Consider the following 17,978-nt stretch of genomic DNA (forward strand, 5'->3'; position numbering starts at 1 on the left):
AGTGAAAGAAATACAAACCTGACCCAAGATAATTGTCTAGGTGTCACTTCACAGGACCTCCATATCTACATATGTATGTATAAATAACAACAATACATCTTATTGTGAAGTGCTTGAATAATAGCAGCATCACTAAAGTATGACTGGTAAGATGAATCGTTGTGCATGCTTGTGTATTATCTTTTACCTCTTTACAGGACTGTATGGATATGTACTCTGTGAAGATTTGCTTTGCTTGAGAATCCATTTTGGACTGGGATTTGATGTTCCGGTACTTCTCACAGGCCAACCAGAAGTCCAAGTTCTCCTCGCTAAATTCTGTCTGTAAGAACCCTCGGAAGACTGCCACTCCGTCTGTACAGGATGGTGATGTCATATCGTGTCATGACATCAGCAAACATTGTGGACTTAAATAGTAGTTATTTAAATAATATATAGTGCCTTTGGAAGGTATTCAGACCCCTTTACTATCTAAACATTTGTTACGTCAGACTTCATATATAATTGATCAAATCCCTTAATCTTGACACAGTAACCCATAATGATAATGCAAACATTTTTTTCCAGATACTTTTTTTTGTACTGAAGTATTTAGACCCTTTACTTAGCTCTTGGTAGAAGCACCTTCAGTAGCTATCACAGGTTAAAGTCTTCTTGCCTATGTCTCTAACAGCTTTGCACACCTGCATTTTCTCACATTCTTCCAGCAGATCCTCAATTTCTGCCAGGTTGGAATGTCACTACATAGACTTAACCGGCCTCCACTCCAGCGTTGTCTTGGCTCTGTGCTTCCGGTCATTTTAATGTTGAAAGATTCATCTTTGCCCAAGTCTGAGGTCCTGTGAGCACAGGATCAGGTTTTCTTCAAGGACCTCTCTGTATTTTGCTCCATTCATCATTCCCTCAACTTTGAACAGTCTCCCAATCCCTGCTGCTGAGAAGCATTCCCACCGCATGATGCTCCCACCACCATGCACCAGGGATGGTATTAGCCAGGTGATAAGCAGTGCTTTGTTTACGCCAGACTTAGAATTAGGGCTTATAGTTTGATTTTGGTTTCATCAGATCCTATTTGTTTTATGCTTATCTAATGCCTTTGACTCAGGGGTGGAGCCGTCTACCCACTCTACCACAAAGATATGCTGAATATATGATTGTCCTTGTGGCAGGTCCTCCTATCTTTGGAGAGAAACTCTGTTAGTGGTCATTGGGTTCTTGGTCACCTCCCTGACCAAGGCCCTTCTTGCCTGCTTACTTAGATTGGCCGGACAGTCAGCTCTAGGAAAGAATGTTGAAGGTTCCAAAGTTGTTCCATTTCACAATGATGAAGGCCACTGTGCTCCAAGAAACTTTCAATGCTTTAGAAACTTTTTATAATTTTATAAACTTGGAGGTGGAAATTCTTGAACTGACTGAATATATAAATGAGTTACTATGTCAAAGTACTGTGTCCCCATGAAAGGAATGTGGGAGAGGGGAATCTGGTATGTTAATGGTCATCATTGAATGGTATCAGTAGATCATCGTGTCCTCCGTCAATCTGTTAATATGTTCTTTGTCCAGATGGTGTGTGTCCTTTCTGAGTTTAATTGGTCACCTACAGTGTCCTTAGTTCCTGGGATATGGTGGGGGGACAGCCCGCCCTTTCGGGTAAAACCTATCTATTGTTGACATAAGACCGCTGGGCAGTATCTGACCACACCCATTTTAACTTAAATAAATATTGACTGTTCATGTATTTTCCTCAGAGATTCCTCACAGGTTTATTTTGTAAGCTTTCGACAGGTCTCTCTATTTGCAAATAAACTGCAAATTAAGATAATTTTGTCTCTGTACTTACTCCTTTAAGAGTTCCTATCGATGGAATTACCATCACAACGTTCTATGGAGAGTTCCTACACATACATTTAGGGACTTTCTAAAGACATGTGTGCGCCTTTCTAAATCATGTCCAATCAATTTCTACAAACAGACTGCCAGTAGACTTCAGGTCTAGAAAGATCAAAGATGATCAAAGGACACAGGATGCACCTGAGCTTAATTTGGAGTGTCACAGTAAAGGGTTTGAAGAATTTGAGATACACTATATGGCCAAAAGTATGTGGAGACACCTAGTTATTTCCAAGTTCAAGTGTTTCAGCCACACCCATTGCTCATAGGTGCATAAAATCCCGCACAGAGCCATGAAATCGCCATAAACAAACATTGGCAGTACAATCATTTGTAATGTAGAGCTCAGTGACTTTAAACATGGCACTGTCATAGGATGCCATCTTTGCCACAAACTAGTTAGTGAAATGTCTGCGCTAATAGATCTGCCTAGGTCAACTTTAAGTGCTATAATTGTGAAGTGAAACATCTAGGAGCAACAACAGCTCAGCCACAAAGTGGTAGACTGCAGAGTGCCGAAGCATGTGCAGATTTCCTATAATCTGTTGCATCACTCACCACAGAATTCCAAACTGCCTCTGGAAGCAGCTTCAGCACAAGAACTGTGTGTCGGGAGCTTCACGAAATGGGTAAACATGGCCAAGCAGTTATACGTAAGCCTCACATCAGCATGCACAGCGCCAGGCGTCGGCTGGAGTGGTGTAAAGCATGCCACCACTGTAGCAGTGGAAACGTGTTCTCTGGAGTGAAGAATCACTCTTCACTATCTGAAAGTCTGATGGACAAATCTGGATGTGGAGGATGACAGGACAATGTCACCTACTGGAATGCATACTGCCTACTGTAAACTTGGAGGAGGGATAATGGTCTGGGGCTGTGTTTCAGGGTTTGGGCTAGGCCGCTTAGATCCAGTGAAGGGTCATCTTTATGCTACAGGATACTAATACATTTTAGACAATTGGGTGCTTCCAACTTTGTGGCAACAGTTTGGGGAAACTGTTCCAGCATGACGGTGCCCCTGTGTACAAAGCAGGGTCAATAAAGATATGGTTCAACAAGTTTGATGTGGAGGAACCCGAGTGGCCTGCACAGAGCCCTGACCTCAATCGTGTCGAACACCTTTGGGATGAATTGGAACTGCTATTGAGAGCCTGGCCTTCTCCTCCAAAATCAGCGCCTGACTGCATAAATGCTCTTTTGGCTGAATGAGCACAAATTCCCACAGACATTCCAATACCTTGTGGAAAGCCTTCGCAGAAAAGTGACGGATGTTATAGCTGCAAAGGAGGGGCAACTCCATATTAACGCCAATGATTCTGAAATGGGATGTCCAACTGGCTCATATAGGTGTGATGGTCGGCTGTCTGCATACATTTGGCTATATAGTGTATTTCACTTTTTATTATAAATAAATGTGTATAAAATTCTAAAAACGTGTTTGCTTTTTCATTAAGACCAATTGTGAGTAGATTGATGGCATAAAATAGAAAATAAAATTGAAGGAACAAAATGTGAAAGTGAAGGATTCTTAACACTTTCCAAAAGCACTGTATATATATTATCTTCTTACAAATATTTCCTTACATAAAACCAATGTGATTTTACAAAATGTAAAATGTCTGAATGAAAAGAAAAATATCAAGCAGAAAAAACATCAAGGTATCATTTCTAATTTAGTAAAATTGTTCAGGGGTCTGAATAATTTTGCTATGCACTGTATTCATGTGAACCAACATGACCACAATGTGTTGACTGTGTTTAAATGGATATCATATTTAACGTTCAATTCCATTTATAATTTGTTTGTGAAAAAATATATTATGATCTTAGTGCTATAAAAAACATACATTTGTGAGCCAGCAGCGTATCAAAGGATTTTGCCCATTTCAAAGCCTCTTCTGGTGTAGGCCTTCAAATAAAGCAGAGAAAAACAAATTACAACTACATCTCATTTCTTATACTTTTTTGTGAGCCTTTCCAAGACACAGTTTTGTTCTGTACCTCTACGTATTTATCATTACACTTATTAGGCTTCCTTCATGCATGACTATAGGAAAACAGTTTTTTTTATATAGCTTTGCTGTTGTAACCCTTTTAGTGTATAAACTTCTAGTGTAAATCTAGTGTATAAAGTTGGTTTAAGGTATAGCATCCTCTGGTAATGGACCGGGACCCCTGGACACTGATCTTGGGTCAGATTATCATTTTCCCAACGTATAATTAAGGTTAGCACTGGATGAGGGGGAGCAGATCTATACTGTACCAAGGGAAAACATAATTCCTGGAGCCTTCTTTACAAGGAGTCTCTTACTTGAAAGATTTCATTACTTTCTCCAGACCATTCACTGAGTTGCCGGAATGGAAATTGTTCTTCTTCCTTAAGAAAGTTAGATGATTTTTTAAGTCCTTGGCCCTGTGAAAAAGATTAATAGAAAAATGTCACAACCAGACTAGAACCAATGTTATCTGTTTATAGATACAGTCTACTGGATTTGCTCTCAAAACAAAAGTATGTCATGAAAAGGAGCACCCTTGGTAAATAAAAAAAAATATTGGAGTTTCTTTTGTCTCCATATTCTTTTGGGTGGGAAAATATGAGTAGTTTCAGTAATTCTTCTAGTGATGCAATACGTTGATGACAGCGCCAAAGTCTCCGTCTGCTGATTCAACAGAGAAGAAACCAGAAAAAGGTCCAATATCACAGCACCCTGAATACATGTCATCCCCTGTTGCTGTATTACAGCTGCCAATTGCAGCTGGGGGATTGCAAAACTTGTCAAAATGAACTACATCTACTTTGGGGTACTTTGTACTGAAGTAGTGTGCTAAAAAGAGAATAGACAGCATTTACAACACAACTAACGACATCAATATAAGTAAGACAGTTACAAAGCCACAACTGCTTCGGGCTGTAACACACATCAGCTACCAAAGACAAGATTAGGTGGCTACCCTATTGTGCCTGTGAATCAGTTGAGCCTCTGACATCTAGTTTCGAACTGTGGTGTGTTTCATATGCACTGGGGATGTCCCAATAGTGAAAACTGATATAATTCAATGTAGCCCAGTTTGTGATCTCCTCCATGCATTCCCAGCTTCCTGTCAATACTACTACTGAGCCAACTGTCAAATGTGTAAGGACTTACAGGTTCATGGACTTCTTTTTTGCATGGCAATGCGCAAACTCACAGTTACAGTCAGATTGTCTGCATACCTGGGGTCGGTAAAAAGAGAGAGAGAGCATGAAGAGTAAAAAATAGTAAAGAACAGAGTAATTGTGCATTGATTAACTACATCCAATTTTAAGGATCAGCAACTAGATTTTGCCACTGGCCAATGTTTTTCACAAGTGGATGTTCAGGGAGCAGGCACATAACTACAGACAAGCAAACATACTGCCCAACACCAAACAGAACTTTTGGCCAATTGAGAGTGCATGTGATTCACATATTTCAGTTGATTATTACAGTTGATTGCTTGGGCCAAACAATGTAATTTTGTAAATGCCAGTTCTCTATGGAAAGATGAATGTTTAGTCCAAATCAGGTCAGTGGCATCTGAGATAATGTGACATAATGGATGCACAAGCAGACAGACAAAAATCCCTTTGATTTCACTTTGGGGAATTGTATACTGAAATTTGCAATTTCAGACCTTGCTTACATTTATACACAATAAAAAAAATATCTCCATTATCTTCATGATTACCTTTTTAACCATCTTTTCTGACCCACAATTAGTCAGAATCTGCACATTTTAGAGTGGCCTTTTATTGTGGCCAGCCTAAGGCACACCTGTGCAATAATCATGCTGTCAAATCAGCATCTTGATATGCCACACCTGTGAGGTGGATGGATTATCTCAGCAAAGGAGAAGTGCTCACTAACACAGATTTAGACAGATTTGTGAACAATATTTGAGAGAAATAGGCCTTTTGTGTACATAGAGAAAGTATTAGATCTTTGAGTTCAGCTCATGATAAATGGGGGCAAAAACAAAAGTGTTGCGTTTATAATTTTGTTCAGTGTACGTTCCTTTTTTGTCACCATTGAATCAAGTGTTTTGCTCCGGACTGTATGACAATTTAGGAGGGAGTACAATTCAATCGATGCTTAGCTACAAAAACAAGATATTATCAGATCTGATTTCATTAATTTACTTTCAATTATCTAAGTTGTTTGAGCATGCCTGAAATGACAGATGTGTAGTAGGGATTTCACTTTTAGGACTACTTCTGGTCTCTCAGACAAATTCAAAGAACAGTAGTGAAAGTAAATTAGGACAAGTTGGAACCCAGCTATAGAGGTGTAGTCCAGTACTGTGGTGGTCCCTGGACCCTAGGACCCCTTGGGGCACCCTGCCTATCTACACAGGGTATTTGAGAAAAATTATATCTCAGGCATACTGGTAAAATTAATAAAAGGTGGTACTTCCGAGGTACTCCAGACACAACATAATTTACACAACCAAACCTAGTGTGGTACAGTAAACAGAAGGTTGGGAACTACTTATTTAATGCATAACACAAGCAGATTGTTTCATTAACACAACACTTGCCTTCCTCCCTGAAAGGAGCATGTAGAGCTGGTGCACTGAGCCTCCGTCCCTAGTCAGCTCCTTCCTTAGTGTCTGGGGGGAGGGACACGTCCAACCACCAGGTGTGAGGGTGTGGTCTCTGTCCAGGCAGTGGATAGTGCTGTCGGATATGAAGCGTGGCGAGCGAGGCTCCAGCAGCAGGCTGCCTTCACTAAGGGTGCGTCTGTGGAGGGTCATCAGCTCCTCGTTGCCCGATACCATTTTCCTAAAGGAGGAGCACACACCAATGTTCCTGTATTCTAGGTCTTCATCGCTATCTTCTTCCTCCTCTTCTCCCACCTCCACCGGAGAGAATGTAGCATCTGTGCTGAACGGGCGACTGAAGATGCTCACATCCAGGTCAATAAAGGGGGAGGACGGTGAGGGGGATGAAGCTACGATGGCCATTAAACCCGCTGTCTCAGACGTCTCTGAGGCACTCTCCCCTTCACCCTCCTGCCTCTCCCCATCGACCTCCTCTCTTGTCTTCTCTGTCTCCTTCCAGATTTCTGTCCTCTCCAGTCTCATGCTTTTCCGGGTCTTTCCCACAGTACACGGTGGTGGTGTTAGGGGCAACATCTGCCCGAGGTCCTCTGTGTTGCACACCACCAGAGGGGTTAGGTTCCGAGTGTCGTCGGACGGGCTGCTCACGCTGTATGGTTCAGGGGAATGACCACAGGAGGACAGCTCATTCGCGGACTGGCGGCCCAGGTTTAAGACACTTAGCTGGCACTGTATATCAGCCATGGGCTCCAACATCTGTTGACACACAGCGGGGCAATACTCAGTTATTCAGTCAGTCATTCGGACAGTCATTCAGTCTTTGGTCCATTGCCTTTTCACTTCCCTGGTGAGACATAAAACTGGGAATGTGCTAACGAGAGCAACTGGATTGCAGTGGGATGGTGCAGAATATCAGATGGTCTAATTAGCACACATTTGTGCATTTCAAAAGAAACCTTGTATTGCGCAAATGAATATTCTCAAAGATACCAAATGTAGCTTTAATTCTAGCCTTATCTGTGTGTGCACTGGCTTAAGTTTAAGTGGACTTGATAAGAAACCAATACATTCACAAGCCTATGTCATAAGTCAGGTTTACGATGGACTGTAGGATTGCTAAATTACGGTAACGTTCAGGCAGTGTAAAGTTTTTCCAAACAACCTGATTAACAAATTAACTGAATCCAGTTTATCAAGAAATCTTGAATTTCTAGAGATTTTGGCAAAGCCAGAAAGAAATGGAGAGGGGAATTTAACATTAGATCACAGCATACCTGATCAAGTACCTGTGTCTCTCTCTGCCCCTGCTGCTTGTCAATATTCTCCAGCAGACACTGATGTACACGCCTCTTCTGCTCCACTGTGTACGCCTCCAAACTGAAAAGGCACTCACTGCTCTAAAACACAAATTGAAATTGGGCTTGAATTTATTAATACACTCTGTTTTTAAAGCTTTGGCATGGTTCGGGGCATGAAATTGATGGCGGTCTGTTGAAAACAGCTGGTGCTGAATCAAGTGGTATTGAAGGTGTAAATGCAATAAAAAAATTGTTATACAGTATGTACACAGTCACATACAAAACCAACATCCTTGATATTGATTAGCAAAGAAATTAATAAAATAATACAAATACTGAGCTATATTGTATATGATACAATTTAAATAATGCGTTTACTGAAAGAGAAACAGTTTGTAGAAAATGTAAATTTCTATAAAAGTATTATTTAGGTGGAGAAAACATTGAGAAAGATCATAGACTCCTCAGAGATTTTTTCCCCCTAAACTTTTATATCCTTTTTTTTTTGGTCTGCACTCATCATTTTGAACCACTGTTTTTTTTCAACGATGATGGCTATTGCAAAGGGCAGTTAATAATTTATGTGTAGATGCTGATGTGTGCTTGGGGTCATTGTATTGCTGGAAGATCAGCTTGTCGCCACATGATAGCCTATGGCTGAGGTAACCATGATTTTTACTAAAATGTCCTTATATTTGAAAGAGTTCAGGATGCCTTTAAGAATGGGCCCCAGGACCAATGGAACCAAAACAGCTCCATAACATTAATCCATCTCTATAATGTACAGTACATTTATGAGGTTCTTTTCTGCATGCACTTCTTTTTTTTAACACCAAACTCGTTGCCTTCCGAACCATTTTCCTCAATCTGTGTGGAGACAAGATATGGTGGTGTCATTTACCAGGATGTTGAAGTAGCTGTTTTAAACTTCTAAATTCTTATAATTTTGTACACATTGCACAATCCAATTAAACAACCATATGTCCCTATTCATTTGAGAGTTGTTTGCCTGCCTTTCCCTACGTTGAAGGAAAGAAAAGGGTCCGAAAATAATTGGACATGTCAGGTCCTGGCTGGGGTGTCTCTAGGCATCTATGCACTAATGTTTCTGTTCTATCCAATCAGAGGCAGCTATACCTTGTTGGCTCTGATTGGGGACCCTATTTATGTTGCCCTTTTGAAGCTTTACTTTGTTGATCATTGTTTGGAGATGGCTTTGTGTTTGCTGCCCTTCAGTTCGTGGTTGTGACTCTCCTTTTGATGCTTTGTTCTTATAATTAAAAGGATGATACCCTTGCTCTGTGCTTCGTGTCCTGCCTCCCTCAACCGTGACAGAACACTGACACAATTTTTTTTATTTTGGCTGTTTACCAAAATATATTCAATGTAGAGTTAAATAGAGTCTCAGCTTAAATTTGAGGGTATTCACATCCAAATTGGAGGAAGGGTTTAGGAATTACAGCTCTTTAATATGTAGACCCCTCTTTTTCAAGGGACCAAAAGTAATTGGACAATTGACTCAAAAGCTCCCCTCCAAGAACTGCCACCTTAACGTGGTGGAGGGGTTTGAGTACCCGAGTGACCCTAGGAGCTATGTTGTCTGGGGCTATATGCCCCTGGTAGGGTCTCCCAAGGCAAACAGGTCTTAGGCGACGGGTCAGACTAAGAGCGGTTCAAAACCCCTTAATGAAGAATAAAATTTTGAGTACCGTGACGTCGCCCGGTATGGCGCAGCCGGGGCCCCACCCCGGAGCCAGGCCCGGGGTTGGGGCTCGAATGCGAGCGCCTGGTGGCCGGGCCTTCCCCCATGGGGCCCGGCCGGGCTCAGCCCGAACGGGTGACGTGGGGCCGCCCTCCCGTGGGCTCACCACCCACAGGAGGGACCATAAGGGGCCGGTGCAAAGAGGATCGGGCGGCAGTCGAAGGCAGGGGCCTAGACAACCCGATCTCTGGACACGGAAACTGGCTCTAGGGACGTGGAATGTCACCTCGCTGGCGGGGAAGGAGCCTGAGTTAGTGCGTGAGGTTGAGAGGTTCCGATTAGAGGTAGTCGGGATCACCTCTACGCACGGCTTGGGCTCTGGAACCACACTCCTTGAGAGAGGATGGACTCTTCACCACTCTGGAGTTGCCCATGGTGAGAGGCGGCGGGCTGGTGTGGGTTTGCTCATAGCTCCCCAGCTCTGCCGCCATGTGTTGGAGTTTACCCCGGTGAACGAGAGGGTCGTTTCCCTGCGCCTACGGGTCGGGGATAGGTCTCTCACTGTTGTTTGTGCCTACGGGCCGAACGGCAGTGCAGAGTACCCGACCTTCTTGGAGTCTCTGGGAGGGGTGCTGGAAAGTGCTCCGACTGGGGACTCTATTGTTCTACTGGGGGACTTCAACGCCCACGTGGGCAACGACAGTGACACCTGGAGGGGCGTGATTGGGAGGAACGGCCCCCCTGATCTGAACCCGAGTGGTGTTCAGTTATTGGACTTCTGTGCTAGTCACAGTTTGTCCATAACGAACACCATGTTCAAGCATAAGGGTGTCCATCAGTGCACGTGGCACCAGGACACCCTAGGCCGCAGGTCGATGATTGACTTTGTTGTCGTCTCATCTGACCTGCGGCCGTATGTCTTGGACACTCGGGTGAAGAGAGGGGCGGAGCTGTCAACTGATCACCACCTGGTGGTGAGTTGGATCCGATGGCGGGGGAGGAAGCTGGACAGACTCGGCAGGCCCAAGCGTACTGTAAGGGTCTGCTGGGAACGTCTGGCCGAGTCTCCTGTCAGAGAGATCTTTAACTCCCACCTCCGGCAGAGCTTAGACTGGATCCCGAGGGAGGTTGGAGATATTGAGTCCGAGTGGACCATGTTCTCCACCGCCATTGTCGAAGCGGCCGCTCGGAGCTGGGGCCGTAAGGTCTCCGGTGCCTGTCGAGACGGCAATCCCCGAACCCGGTGGTGGACACCGGAAGTAAGGGATGCCGTCAAGCTGAAGAAGGAGTCCTATCAGGCCTGGTTGGCTTGTGGGACTCCTGAGGCAGCTGACGGGTACCGACAGGCCAAGCGGGCTGCAGCCCGGGTGGTTGTGGAGGCAAAAACTCGGGCCTGGGAGGAGTTCGGTGAGGCCATGGAGAAGGACTATCGGCTGGCCTCGAAGAGATTCTGGCAAACCATCCGGCGCCTCAGGAGAGGGAAACAGTGCCCTACCAACGCTGTTTACAGTAGAGGTGGGCAGCTGTTGACCTCAACTGAGGATGTCGTTGGGCGGTGGAAGGAGTACTTCGAGGATCTCCTCAATCCCGCTGTCACTTCTTCCATTGAGGAAGCAGAGGATGAGGGCTCAGAGGTGGACTCGTCCATCACCCGGGCTGAAGTCACTGAGGTGGTCAAGAAACTCCTCGGTGGCAAGGCACCGGGGGTGGATGAGATCCGCCCTGAGTACCTCAAGTCTCTGGATGTTGTGGGGCTGTCTTGGTTGACACGCCTGTGCAACATCGCGTGGCGGTCGGGGACAGTGCCTCTGGGATGGCAGACCGGGGTGGTGGTCCCTCTTTTTAAGAAGGGGGACCGGAGGGTGTGTTCCAACTATAGGGGGATCACACTTCTCAGCCTGCCCGGGAAAGTCTATGCCAGGGTTCTGGAGAGGAGAATACGGCCGATAGTAGAACCTCGGATTCAGGAGGAACAGTGTGGTTTTCGTCCGGGCCGTGGAACACTGGACCAGCTCTATACCCTCTACGGGGTGTTGGAGGGTTCATGGGAGTTTGCCCAACCAATCCACATGTGTTTTGTGGATTTGGAGAAGGCATTCGACTGTGTACCTCGCGGCATCTTGTGGAGGGTGCTTGGGGAATATGGGGTCCTGGGTCCTTTGCTAAGGGCTGTCAGGTCCCTATACAACCGAAGCAGGAGCTTGGTCCGCATTGCCGGCAGTAAGTCAGACTTGTTCCCAGTGCATGTTGGACTCCGGCAGGGCTGCCCTTTGTCACCGGTTCTGTTTGTAATTTTTATGGACAGAATTTCTAGGCGCAGCCAGGGGCCGGAGGGTGTCAGGTTTGGGGACCACACGATTTCGTCTCTGCTCTTTGCAGATGATGTTGTCGTGTTGGCCCCTTCTAACCAGGACCTTCAGCATGCACTGGGACGGTTTGCAGCCGAGTGTGAAGCGGTGGGGATGAAAATCAGTACCTCCAAATCCGAGGCCATGGTCCTCAGTCGGAAAAGGGTGGCTTGCCCACTTCAGGTTGGTGGAGAGTGCCTGCCTCAAGTGGAGGAGTTTAAGTATCTAGGGGTCTTGTTCACGAGTGAGGGAAGGATGGAACAGGAGATTGACAGACGGATCGGTGCAGCTTCTGCAGTAATGCAGTCGATGTATCGGTCTGTCGTGGTGAAGAAAGAGCTGAGCCGCAAGGCGAAGCTCTCGATTTACCAGTCAATCTACGTTCCTACTCTCACCTATGGTCATGAGCTTTGGGTCATGACCGAAAGGACAAGATCCCGGATACAGGCGGCCGAAATGAGTTTTCTCCGCAGGGTGGCTTGGCGATCCCTTAGAGATAGGGTGAGAAGCTCGGTCACCCGGGAGGAGCTCAGAGTAGAGCCACTGCTCCTCCACATCGAGAGGGGTCAGCTGAGGTGGCTTGGGCATCTTTTTCGGATGCCTCCGGAACGCCTTCCTGGGAAGGTGTTCCGGTCCCGTCCCACCGGGAGGAGACCCCGGGGAAGACCTAGGACACGCTGGAGGGACTATGTCTCCCGGCTGGCCTGGGAACGCCTCGGTGTCCCCCCGGAAGAGCTAGAGGAAGTGTCTGGGGAGAGGGAAGTCTGGGCATCCCTGCTTAGACTGCTGCCCCCGCGACCCGGCCCCGGATAAGCGGAAGAAGATGGATGGATGGATGGATGGACTCAAAAGCTGTTTCATGGACAGTCGTGGGCTATTCCTTCATTATTTCTTCATCAATTAAGCAGGTTAAAGGTCTGGAATGGATTCCAGGTGTGGCATTCGCATTTGGAAGCTGTTGTTGTGAACCTCCAACATGCAGTCAAAGGAGCTCTCAATGCAAATGAAACAGGCCATTCCTTAGGATGCAAAAAAATCCATTAGAGAGATAGCAGGAACCGTTTCTCAGAATGTACCGTTTGGTACATTCTGAGAAAGAAAAAAACACACAGGTGAGCGCCGCAATACAAGAAGGCCTGGACGTCCATGGAAACAACAATGGTGGATGATCGTAGGATCCTTTCCATGGTAAAGAAAAACCCCTTCACAACATCCAGCCAAGTGAAGGACTCTCCAGGAGGTAGGCATATCATTATCCAAATCCACCATAGAAAGAAGATTTAATGAGAGCAAATACAGAGGGTTCACCACAAGGTGCAAACCATTTGTAAGCCTCTAGAATAGAAAGGCCAGATTAGACTTTGCCAAAGAACATTTAAAAAAAACAGCCCAGTTCTGCAACAGCATCTTAGATGAAACTAAGATCAACCTGTACCAGTAAGATGTGAAGAAAAAAGTATGGAAAATTATCCAAAGCATACCATATCATCTGTAAAACACGTTGGAGGCAAGGTGATAGCATGGGCACACATGGCTTCCAATGGCACTGGGTCATGATATACACATTTTTTGAACTAATGTATTGATGACTTTTACAGATGTCTAGGCGATTAGAGAATTGCTACTTGTTAGTGTCTTTCTGTCTCTATTTGCAATAAACTGTTATTTGTGTTTAAGAGCATTTTGATCTCTGTCTTACCTGCCTTGGAAAGAGTTCTAATGGGTGAATTTCTAACCACAGTCACTAGTGTTCATTGATGATTTGTCCAATTACATATGAGCCCCTGAAATACGGGGACTGTATATGAAAATGGTTGCAATTCTTACACGTTTCATACAACATTTTTGTTCAACCCCTTGAATTTAAGCTGAAAGTCTCACTTCAATTGCATCTCAGTTGTTTCATTTCGAATCCATTGTTGTGGGGTACAGAGCCAAAATTATGAAAATTGTGTCAGTGTCCAAATATTTGGACTTAACTGTATATACATATATTCATATACACACACACACACACACACACACACACACACACACACACACACACACACACACACACACATAAATACATATATACACCCATACACACACACATAAATACATATATACACCCAACCACACACACACACGTATACATGTACATACAAATATGTATAGAAAATTGCTAACGTGTTCCTGAGTATGGCCATTGGTTATGGTCAGCAAAAAACGGACGTTACGTCTGTCAAATTTGTCGGACCTGTTCAGACCTAACTGTACATGGATAGTGCCTAATTGTTACCTCCTGGAACAAAGATGTCATGGAAGGCCAGAATACAATCAATTAATCAGAGTTTAATTAAACATGTTTATACACTTTTAGGTAATATTTTTAAACAAAGTGCCTTCTCTGAAATTTCTCATTTAATTTGCTCATACTTTATCAAGAGTGCCAACTTTAGAGGTGACTGTAAACATCTTGCTGCAAAGAAACACAAAAAGAGATACCATAAATGGAGTAACAGTATAATACAAGTACATCATCTGTTTGGAAATTATAATTCTGATTTCTAATACCCCTAGACAGTCATTGTAATGTTGGGTTTGTATCAATTCAAAAGCTACTTCATGTTTACCTCTGTCCAGTGGATTATGTATAACCTCAAAACATCAGCCAGGACTGTGCAGAAACAGAGGAAGAGAAAATGTTATCTTAAGGTATTGTTTGCATAAAAGGCATTCATCAGTCTCACTGAGTACAGAGAAACAGACCCCAAATTCCCCATCCTCAAACAGTCATTGTTCTTCCTTTGAGCGCAGTGTCCAAATATTCATCATTCTGTCAACGCCATCCTCAGAAATGTCCTTAGAAAAACTCAGTCTTTAAGGAGATTCCCACTTAGCTCAACCAGCTGATAAGCATACACCCCCCCCCCCCCCCGTACTAGTCTAAGCCAGAGACAAGACCATTGTTAGGGCCAGGCATAGCATCAATGGGGCATCAGTGGAGCTCCTGAATGACCGAGGCCTCCACAGTCCCACACAACCCCCTCTCTCTAGCACAAAAAAGCCCTGTCAGCTGACCAAAAACAAGAGGCTTGTGTGATTGTGTGTCAGCGCCTGGCGCCTCTATCTAACCCATCATAAATAACCCTGGGCCTAATAACAATAACAGCAGCATGTTTTGATCCTCTGCTGGCTGTTTCCCACAACAGGCCAATTAGAATGATGTACCCTTCCACTTTGGAACAGTTACATTTACCAATATGTGCTGATCCTGGGCCTGTTGCATTCTACCCACTGAATGCTATCATTTCTTTTATTTTCTTCATCAGTGTATTTGCCACATGCAGTCATATTTCACATTTTCTTAGCAGCTATGCTTGTGTAATATAAGTGATGGATGGGTGAAATGTGGTCCTGGATTGTGTATGTGTATGATTCACAAATGCAGTAAAAACCTGACAATGTAGTCCCCATAAGGTTTTCAGCCAGTCCAGGAAAATGGCTACCTATAGATATGTTTCTCTCTTTCTCTCTGTGTGTGAGTGCTCACCATCACGCAGGCGGAGATGGTGAAGGTACAATGGGCTCTGCAGAACATTACAGTGGCCTGCATCATCCTCTCTGGTCAGCAGCATCAGGTCTGTGTAGATGAGCACCGTCACCTGCAGGGGGAGACAGAGGGCCAGGGAATGAGCTAAGAACCTTAGTACAAAAAACATACTGCTCCGTTTGTGCAATTTTTCTTCACTTCAGTGAAGTAATACGCTGATGATTACTCTGACAAATGGGGGATGACAAAAGTTTGAATGCTATTTTGTGCTATTATTTGTGCTGTTTTCTACAACAGACACCTTATCTTAATTTACCCAATTTGTCACTGGAGGAAATTATCATGTATCCACAGGAAATGTGACTTATTATGGATTTTATTTTATTATGGATTTTATTTATTTGGGTTGATGCATTTGTTATTTAAATGAGGTTTGACAAATTGAAGTGGGAACTAAACCTAAGAAGCCTTTAGAAATACTGAGCAGCTAGCAAAAAAGTTAAATAATCCTGCAACTAGATGATCAAATTGAAAAATGGCATCCCCACAGCAAAGCTGTATGGTTCTCTCCCAATCTCTTGCTTCCAATCTCTCTGTTGCATTTACATCATTTATAACTTCTTTAAGCCTAGTCAGAAATATAATAGAAACAAAATATAAACAAAAATAGTTAACAAACAGGTATATTTCTGAATAGTTGACAAGAAGCCTGTCTATATGCCCAACATACAACACTGTTCCTGAACCACAAAAGAGTTACTCAGTGGAAATAAATGAAATAGAAATATATTAAAAACGAAATACTGTAAATAAGGAACATAAACTGCAATATAACCCATATCAAATTCAACCAACTCTCTAAATCATGAAAACTCAGAATGTTTTTATCTGAAAATTAACTATATCAAGTTCTGTGTATACTACATGACTGTTAAATCTATAGCATTCCACCCTAAATGACACCATACGCACTATAATCTGCATTCTATTGATAATAATGCCCGGGTCAAAATGTAGTGAACAGAATATCATTTGGGATAATGCCATAATAATCAATTTCTTGTCGCAGTTCAGAGATATGGATCTGGCTTTTACCAGGTAATGTTTCATCCGAGAATATTCTCTCTCTAAGGGGGTGTCACTGGTATAAACTAGAAACCTGACAGAGAGAATGTCAATTTTGGTTGAAAATGGACACTGGTGCAATAGGCACAGAGGTGACCTTTAGGGCAAAAAGTAAGTACTTGACAAATTCCAAAAACCAAAGAATAAAGTAATCTTGGTCAGAAATGCTGATGATAATTATTGCATATAATTATGTGATGTTATTACAATGAATCTGTAAATTGTGCTATAGGCTTGGTGTCCCAAAAAGACTAAGAGAAGCTCCTCCATGCTATTATTAATGGCCTCTTAACTGGACTCCCATAAAAACTGTAAAACAGCTGCAGCTCATTCAGAATGCTGCTGCTAGAATGTTAACCAGGACCAAGAGAACAGAGCACATCACTCCGGTTCTTACATTTTTGCACTTGCTTCCAGTCAGTTACAGATTAGATTTTAAAGTGGTGCTTTTAGTTTATAAATCACTGAAAGGTTAAGGCCCCAAATACATTTCTGACATGTTTGAAGAATATAAACAGAGCAGGTTTATATTTCTTCAAATCCATGAACACAGGCAGCTAGTAGAGCCCAGAGTCCAAACTAAATTACACTGCACAACTGGAATAAACTAACAGAAGATCTTAGACGTTCTATTTAGCCTTACTGCTTTTATAGCTTCCTATGTTTGTATCCTGTTTTTACTCTATTTCTATTTTCTTATTCTGTCTTATTATGATGATGTTGTTTTGATGTTTTCATTTGAGTATTTGTTTTTATGCTTTTGTATTTTAATATTTGTTATTTTCTTTGTAAAGCTCATTGAACTGCTTCTATGTATGAATTATGCTATATAAATTAACTTGCTTGCTATAGTTTAAATGTAAATGTTGAGCTTTTTGCTGTAATTAAACAAGAAAAATAGGTCCTTATTCTACTAGGGCTAAAAGCACAAACCACTCAACTAATTTTCTGGGCAATTATAAAGCTTTTGCTATTATGTAATTACTGCTGTGATAACAGGTAGCTATGCCAAACAGTGTAATCACCCAGGCTTAAGCGCAAGAATGAAAGAGGGTACAGAAATAACTGAGCAGAAGAGATGGACTGTTGTACCTTGATAGACATGTACTGGCTTTCATGCAGCATCATCTCCTCTGAGAGAAGGAGTGTTCGCTCGCTACACAAGTCGAGAGGCTGTAAGAGAAAACATGTCAAAACCAGTCAAAATGTGTTAATGATGCATTTATATTCATAAATATACAGGGCTGTGCCAAAGTCTAAGGCTACCTGAGAAAAATGTTCAAGACATTCATCTGAGCATTATGTTTTTATTTGTCCTGAAAACAAAACACAATAAAATGAAAAAAACACAAAGAAACATTAAGGGAGACATCCCTAATTTCCTGTCACTTTGTGGACATCAGCTACATTACAGCAACAGCTGTTTCCATTCAAACTGTTCTCCCCACTTGCTTTCACTTTTGTTCAACCAGCTTACATATGCCATAGACCTATTTTCGGAT

General features: G+C 43.2%; 1 protein-coding gene across 6 annotated transcripts in view; it reads right to left on the reverse strand.

The window, feature by feature from the left end:
- Positions 1-17,978, reverse strand: part of LOC105007348 (regulator of G-protein signaling 3) — a 34,521-nt gene that overhangs the window by 2,463 nt on the left and 14,080 nt on the right. For 4 of the 6 annotated variants that reach the window (XM_010866246.5, XM_020044593.3, XM_020044595.3 and 1 more), the window contains 9 exons: positions 17,569-17,649; positions 15,352-15,463; positions 14,432-14,475; positions 7,743-7,865; positions 6,448-7,224; positions 5,037-5,104; positions 4,202-4,303; positions 3,738-3,799; positions 188-354 (listed from right to left, as the gene is read on the reverse strand). In XM_010866246.5, coding sequence (XP_010864548.2) covers positions 188-354; positions 3,738-3,799; positions 4,202-4,303; positions 5,037-5,104; positions 6,448-7,224; positions 7,743-7,865; positions 14,432-14,475; positions 15,352-15,463; positions 17,569-17,649 — 1,536 coding nt within the window. The remainder of the gene's footprint in view (positions 1-187; positions 355-3,737; positions 3,800-4,201; positions 4,304-5,036; positions 5,105-6,447; positions 7,225-7,742; positions 7,866-14,431; positions 14,476-15,351; positions 15,464-17,568; positions 17,650-17,978) is intronic. The other 2 variants (XM_020044594.3, XM_020044596.3) reach the window with 2 other exon arrangements.

The sequence above is a fragment of the Esox lucius genome, chromosome 13 (genome assembly GCF_011004845.1).
Source record: "Esox lucius isolate fEsoLuc1 chromosome 13, fEsoLuc1.pri, whole genome shotgun sequence".
Classification (NCBI taxonomy): domain Eukaryota; kingdom Metazoa; phylum Chordata; class Actinopteri; order Esociformes; family Esocidae; genus Esox; species Esox lucius.